The sequence below is a fragment of the Numenius arquata genome, chromosome 2 (genome assembly GCF_964106895.1).
Source record: "Numenius arquata chromosome 2, bNumArq3.hap1.1, whole genome shotgun sequence".
In the NCBI taxonomy this organism is placed as follows: domain Eukaryota; kingdom Metazoa; phylum Chordata; class Aves; order Charadriiformes; family Scolopacidae; genus Numenius; species Numenius arquata.
Window position 1 is genome coordinate 18822740 of NC_133577.1, and position 24831 is coordinate 18847570.

The 24831-nt window shown below is 41.5% G+C and overlaps 2 protein-coding genes across 2 annotated transcripts; both read right to left on the reverse strand.

Annotated features, from left to right (window-relative positions):
* Positions 1-399: 399 nt before the first annotated feature.
* On the reverse strand, positions 400-1382 carry PRR18 (proline rich 18). Its single transcript, XM_074144504.1, has one exon. The coding sequence runs from the start codon at positions 1231-1233 to the stop codon at positions 400-402; it is 834 nt and encodes a 277-aa protein (XP_074000605.1). The 5' UTR covers positions 1234-1382.
* Positions 1383-3698: 2316 nt separating this feature from the next.
* Positions 3699-22959, reverse strand: SFT2D1 (SFT2 domain containing 1). Its single transcript, XM_074168886.1, has 8 exons — positions 22812-22959; positions 16353-16439; positions 14507-14589; positions 11523-11604; positions 9121-9156; positions 8285-8343; positions 6847-6876; positions 3699-4500 (listed from the first exon to the last, which is right to left on the reverse strand). The coding sequence occupies exons 1-8, from the start codon at positions 22872-22874 to the stop codon at positions 4461-4463; spliced, it is 480 nt and encodes a 159-aa protein (XP_074024987.1). The 5' UTR covers positions 22875-22959; the 3' UTR covers positions 3699-4460.
* Positions 22960-24831: the final 1872 nt, after the last annotated feature.

The following is a 24831-nucleotide window of genomic DNA, read 5'->3' on the forward strand; positions in this document are numbered from 1 at the left end:
GGAATAGCCCAACCCGAAGCTGCTAAGGCGCTAAGGCGATTGCAACACAAAAGTTGAGTCATTTATTCAAATAAATAAAAATGAACTTTTATGTACAAATATACAAAATCATTACGCACATCTTACAAAGTAGTCGGAAGTCTTAAAAAAACAAAACGGCGGACGAGAGAGGACGCCCACCGCCGGCTCCTCTCGCTCTCCGCACCCGGGCACCGGAGGGCGGAGGCCGGCGCCGCTCCTTTGTCCCTCGCTCCGGCGGGGGCGCCGCCCCGGGGGCTGGCTCCGGGCCGCTGCCCCCCTCACCCGCTGGGGCTCCCCCGGTACGGGCGGCACCACGGAGGACACCACAGCTACGGAGAGCGGATGGCGCCGGGCCGCTCCCGCGGTCCCCGCCGGGGCTCAGAGGGTGCCCAGGTGCGGGAGCGTCTCCAGCCGGTCGGTGCGGTCGCGGCCGGCCGCGCTCTCCACCCCGCGCAGCCACTCCGTGCATTTTCGCACCAGCCCCTCGTCCACCGCCGCCCCCGCCGCCGCCCCCTCCTCCTCCTCCTCGTACTCCTCGTCGTCGTAGCGGTGCCGGTCGTTGAGCAGCGATATCTTCAGCAGGGCGCGCAGGTCGCCACCGCCCGCCCGCCCGCCGCGCCGCCCCGGGGTCGGGGCCGCTCTCCCCCCGGGGCCGGGGGCGGGCTGCCCCCGCTGCCGCTCCAGGCTGCGGCGCTGGAGCAGCCGGACGGCCTCCGGGGGCAGGCTCAGCGAGAAGCGCAGCGCCGTCTCCCCCGCCGCCCCGCCGAGGCTCTCGCAGGAGCGGCTGCTCGTCCCCGCCGCCCCCGGGCGGCCCCGCGGCTGCGGCGGGGCGGGCTGCGGCCGCGACCCCCGCTCGGCCGCCGCCCTCCGCGGCGGCTGCCGCTGCAGGGAGGAGCAAGGCCAGGAGCTGGAGAGGGGACCCGCCCGCTCCGGGGGCGCCCCCCGCGCCTTCCTCGGCGCCTTCTCCTCCGCGGGACGAGGCGCTGCCTTCTTGGGGGCCGCCGCCGGCTTCTTGGGCAGCGCCCGGGCGGCGACGGGGGAAGCGGCGGCGGCGGCCGGCAGGATGGGCGGCAGGGAGACGGTGCGGCCGGGAGCTCCCTCCGGCTCCTCGCTACGGGCCCAGGCAGCGGCGGTGCGCGGTCCGGGCAGGGCGGCGCATCTCCCCGCCGGCGGCGGGCAGGGCCCCGCGGCGCGCCGGGGCTGCAGCCCCATGGCGGGAGGCGGGCGAGGAGCCCCCCGACCGGCGGCGGCAGCGCGGGGTGCGGGTCCCGTCTGCACCGACAGCCGCCGCTTTTCCCTCTCGACAACCCGCCCCTCTTCCCGCCCTCCGCCCGCCCCGGGAACAGCCTTCTCCGGCGCGGGGTGGGTGGGCGGGCGGGGACGGGGTCCGGCCACCGCCTTTCCCCGCGCGTCGCCTGCCCGGGTCACGCCAGAGCCGCGGGAAAGCCACAGCGGGTTTCACGGCCCCTCTGGAATTCCTCCCAAAGGGCCGGCTTTTAATGTCACGTTAAACCAGCGCCCTCACACCATCTTCAAAACATTGACGCTATTTTGAGCTCCTTGACTACTCGAGTAAGGGCAGGCAGACAAGAGCGCTGCCAGCCCCACCAACAACTAGAGCAGACTCGCACCCACGCGAAATTCCAAAATACACAAGCCCCTTTAAGGACAAGAGGAGCCTTGCTTGGTAACGAAGACCCTAGTCCCGAGATCCTTCTTCCTAGCCTCAGTTCCTTCCATCATGGAGGCAAAGCACGTTGCTCAGCGCTTACCGGTTTTTTGAGGAGGAAGGCGACCGACAGTCATTTCCTAACTTTTAAAGTACCCTAAACAATAACAGCAGTTAATGGTAGTAACAAGTAAGCATATATTTCCTATGAATCCAAGATTACTACCACTCCAACATTTTGTCTAAAAAGTCAAGCATATAATTTCTATAGATTTAACTCCAAAGGACTATTTTAATTAGGGTACCAGAATTTTATCAAAAGATGGGTAGGATGTATGCAATCCACAGGGATAGAGACGTCCACATCTGTGGCTTCACACTGTCATGAAAGGGCATCATACAATGAGGATACATCAGCTGTGAACTTTTGGAATATTCATACACAGCAACAGCTTGGAAGTGAAGGAGCAAAAGATCCTGACGAAAGAACTCAGTGTGTGTGCTCTGCGTGCAGGTGAAGCAAGTGAATTGTTTATTTTTCTCTTCTGAAAACTTAAAAAGAAAGCACATGATATCATAGACCTAAGTGCATATAAAAGCATGGAATTTTTGGACATCAGTTCTTGAACCCTTTCTGTTCTGGTGATCTAATACTAAGTGCTAACTGATGAGTGTTAACTTTGTTATTTACCATAATGCATAAATAAATAAACAGACAGAATGACTAATACCATTCTAATTAAAGATTGTTGTGAAGGGGATTGTGTACCAGCAGGGGAGGTTGATGGGAAAAAAACCAACTCTGGAGCAAACAACTGCCTGGTCCCGAAACACCCACTAGTGGGATTGGATTTCCCCAGTGACAGTTACGGTCAGTGCCCCAAGGGGAAACAGCAGCTGGGGAAGGGGCAGTGACAGTCGTTTCCAGGATGACATCCACCACTACATACGCAGGTATTAGCTCATCTTCAACGCAAACTGAAAACTAAAGGGAACTGCAAATTCACTCAAGGGTCCACCAGCTCCCAAGGGCTGTGACAGGCAGAGCTGGAGAGGCTGTCACTACACCACCAAGCACTGACCAGCCCAGGAGCCTGCTGCAGGGTTGGGACTACCTGGTCCCCTACCACCAGCAGGAAGGACGCCTCATTGGCAATTTATTGTTAATGAGTTAAAAGGTGAGGCTTGGTTGGCTGTTTAGTTGCAAAATCCATTCAAATATGAGGAAGAACTTCTTTACGGTGAGGGTGACAGAGCACTGGAACAGGCTGCCCAGGGAGGTCGTGGAGGCCCCTTCTCTGGAGATTTTCAAGACCCGCCTGGATGCAGTCCTGAGTAATGTGCTCCAGGCAATCCTGCTTTGGCAGGGGAGTTGGACTAGATGATCTCTAGAAGGTCCCTTCCAACTCCAACAATTCCGTGATTCCATGATTCTGTGAAAATCATGCAATCATTCTTTATACAGCCCCTCCTTGATGTTGCTATTTTGCGCAACATAGATTGAGATTTAACAGGAACGTACTACAATTCATCTCTAGCCTGAACTCTGAATACTAAAAGACTGGTTTTTTCCCCTTCCTGACACAGCTGATCACATCTTTTCAAATGCATTCCTCCTCCTATTTGTGCATTAGCAGAAAAAAAAAAAAAAAATCCAAAACAACCGGGCTTTAAGAATGCAGGTAATCAAGCACATCCATCCTGTGCTAAAAAGAACCTCCTGTAAAATAGTATCAGCCAAACACTAAGGATTTAACTTTGCTCCTGAATAACTGAAGAGCTCTTAGTTAAAAAAAGAAAACCAAAAAACCCCAAAAAACCCACCAAAACAAATAAAACCAAAAAACCCCCCCCACCAAACTAGAAATGAGTATTAGAGTATTTAACTTCAATCTGTTATCAGTTTAAGTCAGAATGATCAGGTGGTCTAAATACTAGAGAAGTTTTAAAGTTTTCTGCAAATCTTACAACCAAATTTGGAAATAGTCATACACACATCCCACTTTTTACTATATTTTCATATTTATTCAAGTGTAATGTTTCAAATCAACCCCGGGGGGTATAGCTGATTCCTAAATAGAAAAAATAGTTTAGGCACCTTTAAAACTGATTTATTTCACAAATCTCATTTATACATTAGCCATGAGTTCTTTTAGTAAAAAGTATTTGAGTATGAAAGTAAAAAAAAAAAAAAACCCTGTTTAAAATATAGCTTTTTAATAAAATCCAACAATCTTTAAACAGACCTTTTACATATTCTCATTAAGCTTTTTCCATAAGGCACATGTATAGACATTTGAAAGGAGCAGTTAATTATAACTTACCAAATCTTTACAACGTTTATAAAACTCTGTCTTTGGAAAAGCATACAATGAATAATATACAAACATAAACAGCACATTGAAAATTTTAGACAGAACTGTAAATGAAATCTTTATGCATCCTACCCAGATCTTAGTGGCTTTCCTCCACTGGGGAATCAACTGTTATTGGATGCAAGGTAGTTTTAAGACTACTCTGCACCAAGTATTTAAATGTACTTTTTTGTTAAAAAAAAGCTTAAAAGTTCTAGAGTAAACACAAACAGTTCACCCAAGCTTTTTTTAAAACTCTTTCTAGTAAAATTTATTTAATCCCCCAATGCAAAAGGCAAGGAAAATACTAAATTGTTACTGGGTATTTTATGAGTGGAAAAGTATAGTTTTCCAAGCAAAATTCACAGAGGAATAAAAGTTGGCTTTTAAAGTGTACGCTGGTTCCTGTTTTTAATTTACCCCAGACAGGACGAGAAGCATTTAATCACAGCATCCCTTTAAAAAGAAAGAAAAAAACCAGTCAGTTAAGATATTTGTTATTTTCTTCAGATACATATCAACCATTGCATATTTAAAAATATTACATAAACTGAAGAAAAAAAAAAATCAATAGTTTATCAAATGCAGGATCTTAACAGCCATGTTGAGTACGTCTACAGCACCGGCTAAAGCAAAGGCTGCAGCCCACTCTTAAACTCAGGTCCGCCCATATTGTCCAAGTCTTCCACACTGTTTACACTCAAGCACATGCTGAAATGCAGCCACTGTGTTAAAAAACTGTTCTGCAGCCACTTGGTGCCTTAATAAGGTCAAAGCCTTATTTTGCAAAAGCTGGCCAGCACGGGCACGGCTGAGGAGCCTGCCAAATCCAGACAATCGGCAAAGCACAGGTGCTTTGAGTCCCAACCACAGTGGAGTTAGACCATCAGGTCGCAGGAAAAAAAACCACCACAGCCTGAGGGTTTAAAGTGCATGTATTAACAATGCAGGATGAAGAGCTCAGCCTTAAGATTTGAAAGATCTGAAGGGCTCTACTTAACTGACAATAAACAAACTTTTCTGACTCTTCTACTTAGATCACTCACTTTAGTCTCCTTTATTTTTCATTTTCTCAAAAATGTAACAACTTATTAAGGAGTGAAATTTGTATTCTATTGTCAGTCAATTTGAAAAATGAAGAAAAATACTATCGTGACTCCTTAAAGTCATTGTATGTATGGTTTTTGTTGTTGTTTTGGTGGGTTTTTTTGTTGTTGTTCAGGTGTTGGTTTGGGTTTTTTTTTTTTTTGCCATGCCAGCAGGAGAGCTATCATTAATTAAAAAAACCAACCAAACAAAAACCAAACCAAAACAAATCCCAAAACCACGAACAAGTACATTGTTGTTAAGAGTAAAACATTAGAGTTAAACCAAGTAATGGTAATTTTGTTGAAATCAAGATAAATGCATACTTTAACTCATAAACAAACTACATAATACTGTTCTCTGGCACTTAACATGGTTTAGATCACTATTTCCATAAGAAAGACATCCTATACAAGAAATTTATGACAGCATTCCACATAGGCAAATAACTCAATAATCCCTAAAGAAATCACTTTAGGGAAAGAAATTACTAAAAAGAAGAAATTACTAAAAGCAGCCTGTGTAAAATTCAGTTCTTTGGCTCATAAAATCTAATAGACAAGTAAGAACAAAGAAATAAGGTGATGCATATAACCTAATGTTTTTTTGACCAGAACTTCAAGTACTGTTGGTAGGGAAGAAAGGACCAGTGACTAGCTGCTCAACTTGCTCAACTGTGCAGAGCAGAACATTAAAAAAAAAAAAAAAAAAAAAAAAGAGAACGATCCTACTGAGACTGTCACGTGGCCACAGGAACTATAAGAATTCAGAATACTACTTTTGACTGGGTCAGCTTGAGATGTCAGAAATAGTAAGATGACAATTTGAAGCCAGAGTTCAGTTAAGGTACTTAATCCATTGTTCTTAACTACTATCATAAAAAAAAAAGCCCCAAACATACAGCTTAATCCTCCCTAGATCAATTCTGAAGCTTTAAAAATAAAATAATCCATAGTACAGATTCTTTCTATTACAGAGAAGTTACAGAAGCACAACAGGAAGGTATCAGATCAAAGGGACAAACAATACTTTGTATCCTTTTTTCCCCCACTTTCACCACAGAAAATCTCATTAAGTAATATACAGACATTGAAGCACTTTATGTTTTAAAAACCCCACACTGCTGAAAGACCAAACTGTATTTTACATGAAACATTAAAGAAAAAATAGATTCTTCAGTTTGTTTACTTGCATGGGGTTTCACTGAGTGTTTGGCTAGCTTTCATTCCCTTTTTGTACATACAAGAGCAAAAAGAAAGAGAGAAGCTTGCCAAAATGAAAATTAGCATGAAGTATTACTTCTGCCTCTCCTAAGAAAGATGGAGGAATTCAGAAGTAGGCTTAACAGCTGAAACTATGCTTGTTTGTTTGCTTTTAACTAAGACTTCAGATCTATAAGTTACCTTTAATGCCAGTACCAGAAAAGTTCCTATTGCATCAATGCATTTTTAAATCACTGGAGATTTTAAACCAAAACACAATTTATTTTCAGTGATGAAAACTAGAATGAGATTTAACAAAGAGAACCACTATGCACTTTACTTGTATTTAAACCTTATATTAAACATTATTTTGCGTTCAGCTACATCATTTTGTAAAAATTAAAAGGAAAGGAAGGTTATGTTTTTTCACATACTTAATTTAAGGACTTTTCTCCCCTCTCTAGCACTAAGATATCTGACTTTTGTTAAGATGGAAGTAATTACGCAGACTCACCTTGCAAAAGGAATATATGACAGACTATACCTGAAAAAAAGAGAAAAAAAGTGTATTTGACAGTATTCATGTCTCCTAGAACGCAATTATTTCACTTCAGTTCAGCATTAATAAAAGCAACCTGTTGTAAAAAAAACTTTAAACAAGATTACCTACTCAATTTAATGCTTACCCAAGAAAAGATGACACGCTTGGACAAGAACTAATGTGCTGCCAAGGATTTCCTGGGCTTACTTTTTTCTTGGGAATTTTTTATGGTTTTTTTTTCTTATATAGTTCATAACTTCTGTTACACATAAACATAAAGGAGATTTACTATCATCAGATTCAAAAGGAATGGAGATTTCTGGGAAAACTGTATTCTTCAATATGATAGAGACAACTTTTTCCATTTTAAACCACAATACACATTACTATGGAAATATACATCTTCTAATCATATTATTTATGTAACCCTAAATACAGATATATGCTGTAGCATAAATAATACACCACAATTGTGGCACTCAAATAGCTGATAATTCTATTATCTTCTGAAACTTGCCCCAGGCCACGTTTTGTTCCCATGCCCAGCCTGATCAAGCTCTAGGACGTTTAACAAACGTCAAGTTGTCTGCTGCAAACACGTAAAACACAGTTTGAGTTAGCAGTCTTCCTTCTGTCTAGTATCAAGCATTTACTAGTACAATGCCCAACAGTCCCTATCCTGAACAAATGGTTACTCGTCCTCAGATCCAAGTTCAGTATAGACACTGTGTATTCAGGGCAAGTTCAAACACGAACTGCGGTCACCTTGGATCGCCCAAGAGTTAGTACCAAGTAATTCCCCTGGGACAAGTATGTTCAGTTGTATCTCCATGGAGAAAGCAGTAACTTCCAAAACATCGGGCAGGCTTGCGATCAGTCACCCAACTGTGAGCACACATTCCCGAGCCCAGCCCTTGAGCACATCTGGATGGTCATCACAGTACCTGCTGCACTAAATTCACCCTCTCGCATCCACCCACTCTTTCCCCCACGCTGCTAAATATTCTTGGGGCAGGACACACCCTATGAAAATGTCCTTTAGTTTCCTCCGCTTCAAAAATTAAATTTTAGTTAGAACTCAAAAGAGGAGATAATCAAAAGCAGAACATATGAATATAGTTTCCACAACAGAGAAAAGGCATGAGAATTTTTTTGCATATATATTCCTTTCATAATGCCTCAAATAAGTTCATGCATTGCAGAATATACTTAAAATTACCATTTTTGCAAGACGATTGCATATATATTTTGCTGAAGTTACACAGCCTATCTCAGAAAAACAGATTGAGGCTAGCATTTGGGAACACTTAATGTTATGTGAAGCATATATATATATATATATATGTAGGTTTATAATCACGTGGGTGTAGGGGTAGGGAGAAGAAATTAAAATTAACTTTAAGACTCTTACCAGGTCATTGCCAAGAACTGCAATATGCAGAATAACACTGCCAAACCTTTTTTGTTCCACTAAGTAAAAATAAAGCAAACATTGCAAGTTAGGTCATTTTGTACCAGTCTATACTGTAAACAATTTCAACAAGCTGTTCAACCAAAAAATTTAGTTAATTGACAATACCTAAATTTCCTTGTTTTAACTTAATTTGCTACTCCCTTCCACCCTAAGAACTTTCCACTCATTTTATCCATCACTCCATTAGCATCACGCTATGAAAACCTTCTCTAGCTTTGAATACACTTAACAGCATCAATGCTAACACTTTCACTTACATTCATGATACTGTACTTCTGCAAATATGGCAGTTCGCTTCAGCTACATATTCACTTCTATGGAACATAACTACAGCCAGTTTTTCAATCAAGATGCCTGAAGGTACTTGTTCTGTCTCCCTTCCTTTGTCTTAATGAGTTTAATATTCTGTACCTGTGGTTTCTAAAGACCACTGCATATTCTCCGATATTCTCTGACATAAGTGCACATCACTAAGATGAAAGTATATTTTAACTTGCTTTTCTTAGTTCTTAGTCCAGAGGTCTGCAGACTGAATATGATGCTCTAGATTTTGTATTCTCATCTAAAACACATGCAGGCAGAAGGGTGCATTTTGCTTTGTAGCCAGCAGGCTTATCGCTCCACCTAAGCTCAACTGCAGTTGAAAACGCAAATTCCACACGCACACAAGCTCATCTTTCCTCTACAACTGAACTGGATGTTAAAGCCATAATACAATTAATAAACTAACCAAGCTAGATTGCTCTTTAGAGGAACAAAGTATTCTTACTTACCCAGAATACAGCACACAGAGTCAATATTAGGCAAAGCTGGGGGGGAGATGAAAAGAGAGACAAAACCAAGAATGAGTACTCAAATACACAAGGCAAATACAGTAACTGTTTTCAATGTGGAATCAGCATTTTCAGAATTGACTCATGAAACAAGCAGAGCCAAAGGCTGTCACACAGTTGACTATATGCTGAACTCCACATAAAGTGGTGTTTTCCAAAGTACAGTACGATGTGCTCCATGGCCAGAAGGGCTGGAGCACACCAGAAGTCTTAGAAGAAAGAGGACACAGGAACTTACTTCAGGAACCATGAGGAGTATAAATAGGTGTGCGTAGCCTTTATATATTAGGTCTATAAAAAGGTGGGCTTAGAATAGCAGTTCCCAGACTACTTGATTGCTTTCAAGCAAGCTTTATCATCTATTATTTCAGTACACAGTATCATTTTGGATCTAGTATTCATAACATCAATATCTGACAAGAAAGGTATGTGCATCACCACAAACAACCCATTATTAAAAATATCCATTCACAATCACAGTATTTGGCAAACACAGGTTCTGCTTCTTCTGCCAGTGTTTTTTCCATCTTCTGACAGTAATGAAGAGCCCACTAGGGAGCTGCTGCCTCATACACAGTGAAAAAGCTCACATGAAGCTTTAATCAAGCTAGTCCTTTGATGGAACATTAAAATGATGTCATTTACTATGTCAAACTGATCACACCATTTTGCAAGTTTAACTATCACTTTGAACTTTTCCACTAAATCTCACCCCCTCCCTCCATTTGTCAATACCCATCGCAGAAAACAGAACAAAACTCTAAATTAATTTTCACTGAAAAATTTTGTTGGCGTTTCATTGAAAGAAATAAAAATAACAGACTTTCTTGAAGTTTCCAAACATATTTGTGACTCCTGAGTTGCCTGTAATTCTGGCGTTGGGTTAGGATGGGGAAGAAAACAGACAAATACATCAAAAGTTTTCTAAACTTTAGAATTTTTCCAGTTCTTCTCTGTATTACTGAAATTTTGAATTTTTCCATCCTAACAGTCTTAGCTCTCATCCAATGCTCCTGTTCCCTATTAGATGAAACCTTTTGTTCTGTCTTTTGCTAACTTTGTTGGTAGCTTCTCTCCACAGGTATGCAGGTAGGTCTGTGATGTTTCTCTTACTTTGTTATCCCTCCATTTCCCTGACGTGTCTTGTTTCTGCACTCTTCAAAGCAAGTTATTTTCTTTGTCACCATGTTTGAGCACAGTGGATGATAGGATCATCAGAGCAAACAATTTTTGTGCTGTCTGTTTTAGTGTCTGGTTTAGGCCCTCAGCTTGACCAGAAAAAGCCCACAGCTGTAAAAAGTTGGAGAATTCATGCACAGCAAACAGACTCCAGAGAATTGGAGATATTCTTGGATTGTTTTACTTCCCTAGGACTTGTAACTTGGTAAGATGGCAAAAAGTCACCTCTTTAACAAAGCCCGGAGTCCAAGCAACGACTGTGACTTCTCCAAAAGATATGGGGAAACATGAGCTTCTCAAATGAGATTATAACTTTTTTTTTCTTCCATGTATGTGATAGAAAGAATATACAGCCAATATGACAGCCAGCCAGAAAGAATTCAGCAAGAGTTTCTTATCCACATCAGCTGTAATCAACTAGCAAAGAAAGCCACATGATAGGCAGAATAGGACAGCCAACAACACTTCAAATATAAAAGTTGAAACAAATCAGGAAGAACAAGAGAGAAAATAAGTAAAAACCAGAGAAGCAGCAAGGGCAGAAACTTGTTTTCAACTACCTAATATAGAGGTTTGGGATAAGAATTCTGAGACTCGGGGCAGGGATGTTTCTTCCATCCTCCTGGATGATGGTTATGGAAGTAAAGGAGCCAAGGACCTCACAGTGGAGAGCTGTGAAGCCAAACATATAGCTTCATAGACTTTGGGGAAAGAAATTAATTATCTCCATTACTTTGAAAATGCTGAACCACTAAGCTACACAAACAGAGCTGCAGCCAACAAACAACTGTCAAGCTAGACTTGGTGACCACTGACTTTTCAGGGTAGCTCAAAAGTCTCTCTCTAGCCTTGTTCTCGAGGGAATTGTTTTGGAAAACAAATTAAAAGCAATCAACGTAATGTTAGCATTTAGTAAGAAATAATTAGTAAAGAACATTTTACTTCAAATAATTAAAAAATTAATCATAAGCAACAAAAACACAGGCTCATAGAAAGGAGTTAGACAATCTTTATGATACACAGAGTTAATCAGCTTGACTGTTATTACTCAGTACAAAAAAGAGGTGGACTGAGAAATAATGTCCCTTTAGTAAAGCCTTGGATTTAGCTTTGAGGCTAAAGGAAAACTTTTTAGCAAAAGGAAGTAAAGATAGTATATTTACCAACATCACTATTGTAGCTATTAATCTTTTTGGCTCAAACATTGCTTTCAATTGCTTCAGTGGCCCCATCAGGAAACATGTACTAATAGGAGGGGAAAAAACAAAACAAACGGTAAATCACTTTCAAATAAATCATTGCAAAAGACAATAGGTAGTCAACCAGTTTTCCAACAGATGACTACAAAGGCTTTAAAAAGGGCATTCCAGTCTTTAGCAACAGAGAACTGCTAGAACAATAAGTGCAATATTCCACAAATTTAGTCCTAGGAACAGATTATGTATTAAGTCGCCCTTAGTCATGAAATTCTTTCCAAAACACTACCAGTTATAGCAGAGAGGTGTCAAGTTGAAGTCCAGAGAATTTCACATTGAGGCTGTTCTAAGAACTGACTTGCCAAAACAATGCGAAGAACACAAACCAAACTTCTGTGAAAAATTTCTGTTTAACAATAAACTTCTTACTCAGGCAGCATGCAAGTAGCTACAATCAAGATTACAGGGAAGCTCTAACTCTTTGCCTAAATTCAGCAAGGAAAAAAAAGAAGGAAAAAGTTCAGTAGTTTGTATTAACTCCTCCTGCTTTCTTCCGCTCTGTAGTTAACTTGAAAGGAGAACAAAACCATTAGTAGCGCTATGCTGTACCTGTTCAGGCAAAGAAATGTGGTGTGAACCAAGAATTCACAACGACAGGAGTAATTATCTGGCTTCAAATATTCTGAGATGAGTCTCTTCCTTCCCTGTCACTGAAGCCATTCTGCTTTGCAGAAAATATTTAGTGAGACAGTGAGCATGCCTGTAAGCTTGAGGTGGTCTGAATGCTTTACTACAGAACAGGAAACCTAGTTAATATTAAGTTAACCTAGTTGAGAATTTAACCCAGTTAAGTTCTATTTATTATTTCTTTATGTGAAATAAAACAATCAGTAGCAGGGAAGAGTTTGGTAATGCTCCCTCCTGAAACTACTCATAAGCCTGGTGAAGCACACATCTTCTAAGACAGAAGTAGTATGGGATTCCACATCCCAAGCAGTAAAGCGAGCCCATGGTCTCCCACACTGAGGTGTTCTCCTACCAGCAACTTTGTGTATATATCCTCTTCTCTTCACTTTTTTTTTTTTCCTTATTTAAGTTGCATAGACAGACCTCAAAAGGCCATATTACATGGAAAAAAAGGTGTTAAATTCACTGCAATCCAAATTAACTTTTTCTTAGTATTTTTTAATCTTAGGTGCTGGGCCATAAAATTAAATTAAGACAAAAAAAAAAAACAGAGACCTGAAGAACTAGAATAAAAAAATTAATTAGCTAGTGGAAGGATAGGGATGATGAAAATATGGTAGTAAAAATGAGGGAGGTTCAGGCCACATAAAATAGGCCAAAAAAAATATAGAAAGAAAAATGCATTGATGCTAGCCTAATTAGCATTGAAGGACAGACATCACAAGAGCTTTTCCAGAGATGTAAGAGAATCCATAGGGAGTAGAAAGGTTGGAAAAAAAACCTAGAGATCCTCCACTTACACAGGATATTTCCTATATACAACATATTCTGTAGAAGGTACGCTCCTTATCCCAGAGAAGAATCAAATAAGTATAATTGTTTTCATGCGTGTGGCTAGAAAATTATAGTAAAACCAAACTAGACAGGACTATTTATTAAGAGTGGTAACTGCATTTGTTTTAAATACAGACTTGCAAACAAACCTGAAAAGCTTAAATCGTCTTCAATTTATGACTTTAGTGTCATTTCCTACTGTTCATAGAACACAGCTGCCTGTTGTTTATATCTAATAAGACTACTGAAGGGGAAAGGTGACTCTTTTTACTTCTAATTTTAGTTGGAATCCAGACTAAAATTTTTCAACATTCTCCGAAAAGAAATGCTAGTCTATAAAAGCTTTCCTCTTAGTTCACTGACAATTAAGACTTGATTAGTACCAAGTTTCTAAAATGCTAATTTAATTTGAAGCACTGAAAACACACCTAAAATACTAGGTTAAAAAAAACCAAACAGAACTCCAACAATAAAGAATAAGGTAAGGGACAGAAAGGGAAATACCTCCAGTATTAACTTTCTGTCTTGTTTTAGCACAAGATAGAATAGTTACACAAATGAGAGACTCAATCCCAGTATAAACATCTTTGTCCCCTAAAAAATTGGTTGAGGAAATCACATTTATCAAACATTAATGTCACATTGCCTGAGTTTTAACAGATTAACAATGTTTTGACTCAATAGTTAAGTGACCTGACTAAAGTCACAGAGTCCGTAAAAGTCAAGACCAGACGCCATGGGTTGGACCAGTCCCATGACCATGCTTCAACTATGCTAAGAGAGTAAGAGAAGGCCAAACAGAAACTGAAAATACTTTATTCATATTCAGTTGTTTCTCACACATCTTTCAGACAGTGAAAGAAGAGTTTTAGATCCTAGGAGGTCCCTTCTGCAAATCTTTAAAACTGCTACGGGAACCAAGCACAGATTTTAAAATACACTATGAATGATTTTTAGATTCTGCCTGGCCTTACAGTCAAAAAGAGGATTTCCTAAACCTCCCCTTTCTCAAAGATTCTTCCTAGAAACAGGATGACCTCTCTGTTAAAAACAAAAAGTTCCTTCCAGTAACAAAGCATGCACACAGCAGGCAGACTAGTTTGCCCCTGAAACCAAGGTACATATCCACCTGGCAGAAGGAATTAGTTGTAAGAAGTACACAACATTCACCCAGCAATTTATTATTCATACTTCAGATAGCAGTTGTGATATGTCTATAAAACAACCACATAAAACATTACAATAGGTGAATAACTAATAATCACGAATTATTAATCTTAAAACTGTCAGATAAACAAGATTTTGTTATTAGTATTTCAATATGAAAACAATGTTGTTTATACATAAACAGATAGCATTTTAGAGTAAAAGCAAATGGAAATGTAGATGAAAAAGATACTTTTCTAATAACAATAATTAAGAAATCGTACCTCGCTAACGCAGAAATATTTCCCAGGGTGTAAAACACTGCAAAAAGTTTGATCCCCTTTGGGAGCCATAGCAATGCTGTTCCCTATAAAAGATAGGTTATTTGTATGTTTTTAATTAGTTAATGCAATTTATTTAGATTTTATAGCTGATGAATATATTTTCAGGCTATGAAGACTATCATTCTAACATATACTAGCAGAGTACACAGTTCTCAGACCTGTAGCAGTCAATATTCACAATACTTCTATTGCCACCTACTGGCAAAATAATGTATTGATTTACTATATTTCACCATATTTTCTACAACTTGGCAATGCTTATTTATATTGCTTATAACGTTTATTTGTACTGCTTATATTCTATAGGCACAAAGATTAAATACTAAAAAAAAGCAGGAAAAAAAAAAGTGATGTTACCCTGTCCAGAAATAGGTGTTAAAGCACAAACCTGATACACACTAAAATTTGTGATTATATTGGTTAAATATTACTTGTTGAAAAAAACAAAGGGAGAGGGATTCAACCAAAAAATGCTTAAGCAACCCTAAAAAAGGGATATTCCAACCCAACCTAGAGCTCCCTCCCTAGAACTTGCCCCTTCTCTAACACAAGCATCTGGCCAGAGTTTGTATCACTGTACTTGACATAGATATCAATATGAAGAACACCACTCACCAGTTCCTTTATTGAACTGATACCTATGAGAGGTCTTATTTAAGTGGTTAAGACGAGCAACCATTCTGGTTTACTTCAGAGTCTGAGGGAGTCTAAGAAACCACAAGTTTTGATAAAGAATCAGAAGCTTCCACCTGCAGGAGAATCTAGCAAGTCCCTATCTCTAAGTGAGTGCCTTAATCAACAGGTTGCTCCTCCACAGCTGCTTACTCTTGTCATTACGTAAGCCTCCTTGGTTTAAAAGCTTTTCATGGTAAATGAAAGAGCAAGAGCAGTCATTTAAATAATGGCAAAACCAGAAACTAATGCACACAGGACAAGTTTCTCCATCCTACCACCAGAATGCATTACAAGTCAAGGCAATCTGCCAGACAGTCTCCACAAAAACTGCAATCATCATCCACACACCTTAGCCAAAGGCTGCTAACTGGTTTACACCAAAAGTCATGCTCAGTGAAGAACCAACATCCTACTTCATAATGAAAAAAGAAAAAAGGAAGGAAAAAAAAAAAATAAACCCGAAAGAAAAAAACACAAACTCAGGAGTCTGGATACTTTCCCGATGTTATTTCCCCTGCTCCTGAGACTTTCCAAGCAGATGAACTGTGAGTTACCTGTGTCAATTTTTGATAGACCCCATCAATTAATAGTTCTCAACTTTTAACTGCAGGCTTGAGACTCCTGCCAATATCTCAAGTTCAAGAATGAACAAAATGATTTGCTGACCATAAGATCAATAGGAGTGCAGCAGGTTTTTCAAGTGTCAACATGCTACCACAGTCATCACCTATTGATTTGTGAGTGCGACAGGTTACACTTGTGGTTTCTTCAGCCTTTAAAAACCTTTAAAGCTTCCCTCTCTTTTTCCCCTTTCATTGGAGAGAATAAAAATAAGATGGGTAGACACCAAACAACAGCAAAAGCTCTTTCCCAGTACAGCACTCACAAATCTAGATTAAAAGTACAGAATATTTTGTCATTGTTCAAACCTTTTATTAAGAAATTTTATTACACTGTAATAAAAATGCTCTGCTGTGAATGGCAGAAAAATGGTCAAAATCATAATTTACAGAACAATAGCCCCTACATTATACATATAATGTCTAGTTAAATCTATTAATATAAAATTTAGGATACATGATTAAAACAAACAGAAAATCACTTTACTTACAAGAATAGAACACACAATGCCAGCAACAAAACATATGGCAAACCATCTCACTCGAGTACCAAAGCTGAGTGTTGAGGCATCAAGGACCTTAATAGAAGGAGAGGAAAAAAACAAAAGGACATTACAAACCCAGTTTTGAACAACCTAAAGGACAATTTTCCTTTACTACTGAAGTCTTTAATTTCAAATAAAATAATTTTTTAGCCAGAATCTATTATTTTACCTTGCTTAACAGTTGCTTGCATATTAGTTATTTCAGTTTAAGAAATTATATTAGATATTTGGAAACATATTTCCAAAACAAACAAACAAGACAAAACCTGTGAAGGTACATTCTGGCACTCAAGCCATACTGATCCACTTTCAAACAGACTTTCTTCTCACCGTACAATTACAATTGAAAATCCTCAGAATTGTGCCAAAGCAGAAGAATGAACGGACCTTCTAGCAATTTGCAGATGAACATATCTATTTGTGCACCACTCTATGTTCCTATAGACATTACTGCCTTTTCCTATTACTAGACAGAACCCTTTGTACATATTAGTACAAGTATCCACTGCAATCAGTATGATTCCACTTCAATTACTGTTCCATACAGGGTGAAGGTGTAGGCAGATGAACACAGCTTGTCTCCTCAGACAGGTAACTTGCTGAAAGAGGTAGTGTTACTTCCTGCTTCTCCAGGGTGACTCCAGAACCTGTAAGACCCTTTAATGAGCTGAGCTAGCTGACACAACTCACAAAGTGGGTAAAGAACTAATGTTCCCTCTATTCTGATGACTTAGTCCTATGCTAGACTAATGAGCTAAACCAGCTCAACAAGATGTTAGAAAAGCAGCTGAGCCGGTATAAGGAAAGAGGCACAGCCACAAAGCTGGCAAAACAGCCCTTTTCAGCAGAAGTGACTGGTTAGAAATGCTCAGCTCATCATCTCCACTCACGCTGTAAGAACAATGCACTTGAGTTTACTCCAGGTCACTAAAATTAAATATACTTTCTATTTTAAACTGCTCCTTTAAGTGAAGTGTTGCTTCAGCTTATGTAAGATGACTATAAAAAGCTAACTTTCCTCTTTGGTCAGATGACAAGGAAATTTGCCCTCTTGAAAATATCTGTAGGCTAGATAACAATCAAGTACTATTAACCAAATAGACAAGTTAGGGATTCTCCAATCAATGAGGTTCCTTTGGGAAATTTCTCTTTCAGGTAGTGGTAAGTGAATGAATGGAATTTGGTTACTGATTAGAATGATTTCACATCTGTACAAATGAAGAATCCATATCTAATTTAATAAAAAAGGGCCACATAAAAGTACACATTTTTGTGCTGTGATGAATCAGCATCTGAATGTATGTCAACAAGGAACAGCTTGAATTACTTTCTACTTATAAAAAAAATTACTAATCTTATTTAATCAAATGAAATACTTTGAATATTTACTTAAGAAGAGGGATCAGAATAATTAAAATAAACTTTCACACTTGCATACTGTTTGAGCAGACACAGAGCTGGGATTCAATACTGTCCTGAATTTTCTTTCCCCTTCTCTGTGTTCAGCAGTTACAACAGAAATTCCCAAAGGTCAGAAGATGCAGCTTACCTTGTTAGGTCCAACTCTTTATCCTTATGTATGCGTTAAAGAAATAAACAAAAACCAGTAACTATAAGATGGTTTAGTATTTGAACTCATATTTGATAGTCATATTCCTGAATGCCTATACATGTAACAAGTGCAGGAAGAGCTGGTAGGACGTAACTGAAAATACTCATTTGAATCATGCTTTTAATACACCTATTCATGCAAGTAATCACACACACAGAGAGAAAAAAAAAAAGAAAAGAGTAAAAATCCTTTCCATCTCTGCTCAGAAATGAAGTGTGGATGGGCCAATACTATCAGTTCACCCAACGCACGTGTTTCAGAATGCCTAGAAAACAGGGAAAGGATGAAGGTATCAGGCACATTGCTGCCAATTACTGCTATTCTACTTCAAGTCTTAATATCTGATGGTGTTCATGAAACAACCACCAGGAAATCTCATTTTCAAATATCAGGCACATTGCTGCCAATTACTGCTATTCTACTTCAAGTCTTAATATCTGATGGTGTTCATGAAACAACCACCAGGAAATCTCATTTTTCATATAAATTTAAAAACAGCTTTATCTTCATTTAAATCCCTAACAGTTATTAGGCAGAAAAATACCAACACCATAAATAAGTGCACCACACAAAGGCTTTGAACAAAAAATGCCACAAGATTTAAAATATGATTTTATGAGCAGTTTAATACATTTTGTGGATTTGATTCTTAAAAACTTAGATTGACAATAGATGCACATGAGCTGCAAGAAGACAAGCTGTGGCATGAAGGCTGCCAGACCACTGAAACATAGCATTCTCTCTAATAATAAAACTAAGTAGATTAATTGTCATTAAAACGAAGGTTGATCCTCCAACCATTCCTGATGCCATTGCCATTTATGTTATCAAGCTGAACCTAGTTAATGCAACATTTGAAATCCTGAAACTGGAGGTCTGGTAACGAATTTTCTTAGTCCCTGATACCTAACACTTTTTAGGTTTCATGAAAGCAATGGAACTAGTTACCTTTCTGAGATGTCTGTTTCACCCCTGTACTGAAGCACCTTGCTGCAGAAGTTGAGTAACAGGTACATAGTTCAACTACTTAAACTACAGACTGCAGCTTGTGCTAGAATACCAGGCTACAAGCTGTAAAAGTTGAGGACCTGACAGAGCGCCTGCCTATTCTGCGACATGTGCTGCAGGAGCACTAACTCCTATAAGAGGGGCTGTGAGACACCCTGAAGTAACAGCTCAGAGACTACGAACCAGAACCCTAAGAAAAAGTTATTAAGTTAATAAGTCTAAACTGCCTACACAACAAATGCAACAAACAACGTAAGGGTGATTAGGACTTCTTTTGTTGTCTGACATAAACCACACAGCTAATCCTAGATTTCAGACAAAGAGAGTTTGCATTACACTCTACAATATTTGCATTGGCAGAAGTTTTTACTTAGAAGACTGAAAAAATTGCCATGCAAATTCCACGTCCGAGGAAAGATTTATATGGAGAACTGTGCATTGCTGACAAGAGAGTTCCTGTAAAGCATACCCTTCTTGCTATACTGCTTATCAGCTTGTTTCTAAGTAATAAAAATAAAAAAAAAAACCAGAAATCAACAAATAGAAATCCTCAGTTTTCTATAGCTAAGCTTTAATGCCAAACTCCTGGGCAAAAAGCAAAGGTTTTTATTCACAGGATATTCCAAGAAAATATTACATCAAAGAATTGACCAAGACATCCAGAAATCAAGAGGGAACCTCAAGTGGAAACTGGAATCCAGAAGCAGATTTCCTGAAACATAAGGATCGGCCTTGCAATAGTCTCTTTACTGAGTAGCTTGCTAGGGACACCCAATAAATCATATGAATAATAATCTTCAAGGCTGCCTTTATTCAAAAACATTAACTGTAGTTTTGAACATCTACCTAGGCTCCCCCTTAATTATCCTATAGAAGTTTTCCATGTTGGCAAACTGGAAGCACTTTCTTTTACGGGTTTTAAGAAAGATTCTAGAAGTTAGCAACTATATCTTTTCTTGGTAGAAAATTTTAGAATATGCAAGTAATGGAGAATACTCAATTTCAAAGAAATGTTGAGTACATTTGCAGAATTGAGTTCTTCAGCAATATATAAAAAAATATTTTTTAGAGATATATTTTCATCTTTCCCTAAGAGGTCTCCTCATAAGCATTTCTATCAACGCTTTAGAGTAAAATATGAGACATTTAAATACCCGTTCTATTCCTCCTTGCTAAAATCTTGTTGAATGCTTTAAGCAGTTGTCAATCTGCAATATTACAGAACTACTGCCAGAAAACAAGCCACTGTGTCAAATGGACCGATTTTATATTAGTTTCAGTGTTGATAAAACTAAGCAGCATAAGGCTGCCCCAACAACATCATGAAACCACTGCCAGAAAACAAGTCAATGTGTCAAATTAAGTGATTTTATATTAGTTTTGGTGTTAATAAAAAACATAATGCTGCCCTGACAAACATCACTACACTGGTATATTTACAATTTATTATTGATTTTTTAATAATAAATTCCTTTTTTTTTTTTTTTAATATTTAGAATAATTGATCAAATTGCAGCAAGAGGCAACAGTTGGTCATCTGAAGAGTTTAGAAAGTACAGAAAGACTTCATTGAATCATTACACAATCATCTCACTATATACTTTTCTTCCACTTTCCTTAACAGGAATTACTTCTGACTTCATGTTAATAGTTCTGCAAAAATCAAGGAGCAGAACACAGAGACATCAAGGAACATAAACCATATGATGGCTGTTACACAACTATCAGCTATTCCAAAGAGAGGGCCATTGTTTTTAACCAAACACATGACTCAGTTCCAGAAAGGTCATCTAAAACAGTTGAAGATCTTTACATGCAAAATGCATAACTATATATTTTCTTTCACAACCTTACCTCTTTAAAAGTGTCCTTCTCTGCATGGGCGCACGTACTTTTTTGCTCTATTACACACACTTTAAAAATAGTCAACACCATTCAGCTGTAAAGCTATAGCTCTAGTTAATATCACATATGAATTTCCTCACTAGAAGAGGCCTAATTTACTACTTTGAGAGAAACCTACAACAGAGGCATTGCCTAACCTAAACACTTGAATTTTTCTTCAGTGAATATTTATTTACATTAAAGAAGATCTTTCTGGTTCATCTTCTGAGCATGAAGCTCCTTTGCACTATGCCAAAGGCATATTTCTATGTTTTCTTTTATCGTACTGGCTAAGTCTTACATGTGAGCAGATTTTTCCTATTTAAAGGCTTTCCTGGCTACACCACTACATGCAATAATCAAATCATATATAGCTTGTTTTCTGACATTTAACAAACAACACATTCTTAGCTCAGTTCTCTCCTTCTCAGGATACACACTTCAAATATAAAATTATTAAATACTTAGGCATTTATCTATCGATTGCTGCCTTAAAACAAACATCACAGGATCAAGTAAAGGAGAACTCTATGTCACTATCATGTGTCTCATACGAAATGTGCCTGGGGATGCCAGATTAATTAATTCTCTTGGATTTGAACTAAGATCACCAGGAATGTAAGTATTTCTTTGATAATCTTGTGATAAGACCAGAAGGTGAAGCATCCCTCCTAAGTGCTAGCAGCCAGCTCTGGTATGAAAGGGCACAGACACTACACTGCTTCCAGAATCAGTCAGGTGTAGATACAATTTAGCTGCTTTACTGCAGCTAAGAGGCCAAGTTCATTAACCTTGAAGACCAGCAGCAACTCAGTGCAAAGACAAGTGAAGCATGTCAGCAGCAAGCTACTGGAACTAATATTATGCCACAGATGCCAACTATACTGAGGTTATGCTGGTACACCATGGTTTATCAGCTGTAGCTCAGATTCAGGCTGCTCTACATTCCAGCTTTCTCCACCATGCTCCAGCATCCTGTAGCACACAGCATCAAAATATTCCATGATGTGGGGCACTTTGACCTGCAATCACACCAATTAGAAGGGAGCTGATGGTACAAATGGTTCTTTACAAGTATGCTCAGCTTTGCTCCAACCTAGAAATGAAGCCTCAGAAATGTATGGTGTTCAAGCCCAGTAAAAAACCCCAACCTGATGATGAGGAAGCTAGTGGGGAGGAAATAGAAAAATTAAATTGCACTTGAGGAGTAGGGTGCAAAAAAAAGGAACCTCAGCACAACACACACAAAACTATCTCTGTCTAAAGAAAGTCTTTCATAGCTTTTGTACATTCAGGGGCATAAGGAAATCAAGAAGCAACTTAGAAAGAAAACCTATTGTTTAACTAATCAGAGAGTACTGAGGCCATGTAGGAGGAAGAGCACACACGAGACAAGAAGACCCTGCCATCTCGAAGCAGGACGTGGAAAATAAAAGCAAACGACCCCAAACCACCAACACAACACAGAGCTGCTCCGCACACCGAAAATCCGCCCAAACTCTGACTCCCGGGCAGGGCCTGGTGCCCACCAACCTCGTCCTGCGGCACACGCCGCGAACTTTTCGTCTCTCCTTGGCCCCCCCGTCTCTCCCGCTTACTGACACGGGCGGGCAGACGCCGAGGGGCGGTGGGAGGGTTGGGGGGGGGTGGATGAGGGAGGGATAGTGCGGGAACGCGGCGGCACCTGAGGCCGCAGACACCGGCGCGGGCCTGAGGCACGGAGCCTTCAGCGATCCCCCGTCACGGCGCCGGCGCCGCTCAGCCCCCCGCACCCCCCTCGGGGGAGGGAGCGCCGGACCACGAGCCGCAGCTCGGCGGCCGTTAGCCGTGACCGTTAACGGCGGCTACTGGGCCACTGGTACGAGGAGAGGGAAGAAGAACAGGTCCCCGCCGGGCGGTACCTGAGCTGTCAGTCCCTGCTCCTCGTCGTCCTGCCCACTCAGCACCCGCCGCAGCTTCTCCATGCCGTCCTTCGGGCAGCACCGGGCCGGGCCGGGCCGTGCGTGAGAGGTCGGGACGGGAAGGGACCGCACTCTCCTGCCGGGCCGCTGGCCCAACCGGAAGTGACGCGCACCGGCAGACTTCACCCCCTGGCGGCGGTGGGGCGCCGGGCGCCTGCGCAGGTCGGCGGAGCGCGCGGCCTTCACTGGAGCGGCGGCGGGGCCGCGTCCCCGGGGAGCCTCTGCGGGGTGTCGCCGCCGCCCCGTGTCAGGCGGGTGGGGGCGAGGTGGGTGCCGGCGCAGGCTGCGCTGGGCAGGAAGAAGAAGCGCTTCCCGGCGGAATTGGCTTGTTTCGGTGCGCACGGAAGCGTGATTTGCATGAGGTCGGTAGCGCGGATGGGTGGTTAAATAAGGCCTTTTGCGTGGGTACAGAAGGGTAACGCCGTCATTATACCGCTCGAACCGCAGTTAGGGCGTGATGGCGCTGCAGAGGGAAGGGGTGTGGGGCAGCGGCTGCCTCGCCCCCAGGGCACAAGTGTCTCTTGTTGTGCGGCCTGTGCCCGCTGTGAGCCTGGTTGTGCCACAGGCGGGGCACAGGTGTGCCGAGGGTTTGGTCATCCAGCTGCAAGCACCAGTGCAAACAGCCTCGGCGCTCCTTGAATCCAGGGCGCCTGTTGTGCCCCACAAGCCACCTGTGAGCGAGCCAGGTGCGTTTCCAGCTGTGAATGGCTGGGGCAGTGAGAAATGCGATTAGCTGTAAAGGCCTTCTTCCACAAGTAAATGTAACACGTATATTAACATGGAGATTTCCAGTGTGACTCTTTGTTAACCTCTGCCCCTGGGAGAAGGGGGATGGCAGAGGCCATAGTGCTGCCCTGTGTCTTGGCCTGCTCATTCCTAGCAACACTCTAACCACGACCTGCTGTGTTCAAACATGGTCACTCCGCATGAGTCTTCGCTGTCCTGCTCTGTTCGGACATGGACCCTGTATGCCCTTTGGGGCCATTCCTGCGTCTTGACATGTGGCTCTGCTATGTGACTGGCCCCCAGACAAGCACCACAGCTCTGGCCTGGGTGGTTTGCAGGGGAAACAAGGCTGGCGGGTAAGGAAAAAGGATCCAGCACCAGCAATGGTCGGGTGTGCCCTGCCAGCTGCTTGGCTGCAAAGTGACAGCAGGCAGCAGTATGGGGTGGGGTGGGAGAGGAAGATGAGTGATAAGAGCTGTGTAACCTGCTGCTGTGTGAGTGAAACAATAAAAGCCAGGGCAGCAGAGCCTTGGATGAGGCCTTTCAAGACAGAAACCTTCCCTTACTTCCCCCCCCCGATGTGAGAGGCAAGCTCCCACCCTGTTCCCCTCCATATACACACTTCTTTTGGGAACAGTTACCCATATGCCTTGTACATCAGCTTTTGGGTGAAATACTTGGACACAAACTATACCTGTCCAGCCCGATGATAGGCCATCGGTATTTCAGGAAGCTTTAGGTCAAGGCCAAAATTCTGAATGGGAGAAACACCTGCAGACACATCTGTGTGAAAATAGTCAAACAGCAGCAAAATGTCACCCCCTGAGCTGGGCAGCATGGCCCATACCTTGCAAGGACCTGAGCAGGGAGGGGAGTGTGTGTATGGGAACAACATGACCGTGACAGGGGAAGAGAAATGAGAAAAGGGATCGGGGTGTGTGTGTGCAAAACTCACCTTCCTGGTCCCTGGCATGCCCAGAGACCCAGCTGGCCTTGGCATCCCATCTAGAGCTTGCTGCCCACTGCTTGGCTGGGTGCTTTGGGAGTTCTGCAGTTGACATAGGCAGGAGGTGGTGAGCAGAGATCCTTGGTAACCTCCTTATCCTCTGCAGCTGGCCTAAAGGTGTCAACATGGAAGTGTCATTTCATGGTGGCTCTGAAGGGAACTGGTTGCTGGCAGGAGCTGCTGTTCCTATGCTCCCCCACCCCAGACCAAGAATTGCTTCCTGGAGGA

Bases quoted from the DNA above. Each gene is read 5' to 3' on its own strand.
- PRR18 (XM_074144504.1), bottom strand. From the start codon at position 1,233: ATGGGGCTGCAGCCCCGGCGCGCCGCGGGGCCCTGCCCGCCGCCGGCG.
- SFT2D1 (XM_074168886.1), bottom strand. From the start codon at position 22,874: ATGGAGAAGCTGCGGCGGGTGCTGAGTGGGCAGGACGACGAGGAGCAG. The intron at 11,605-14,506 runs GTACGATTTCTT...CCCTCCTATTAG, and splicing joins AATATTTCTGCGTTAGCGAG to TACATGTTTCCTGATGGGGC. The intron at 8,344-9,120 runs GTAAGTAAGAAT...ATTTTTACTTAG, and splicing joins CTCTGTGTGCTGTATTCTGG to TGGAACAAAAAAGGTTTGGC.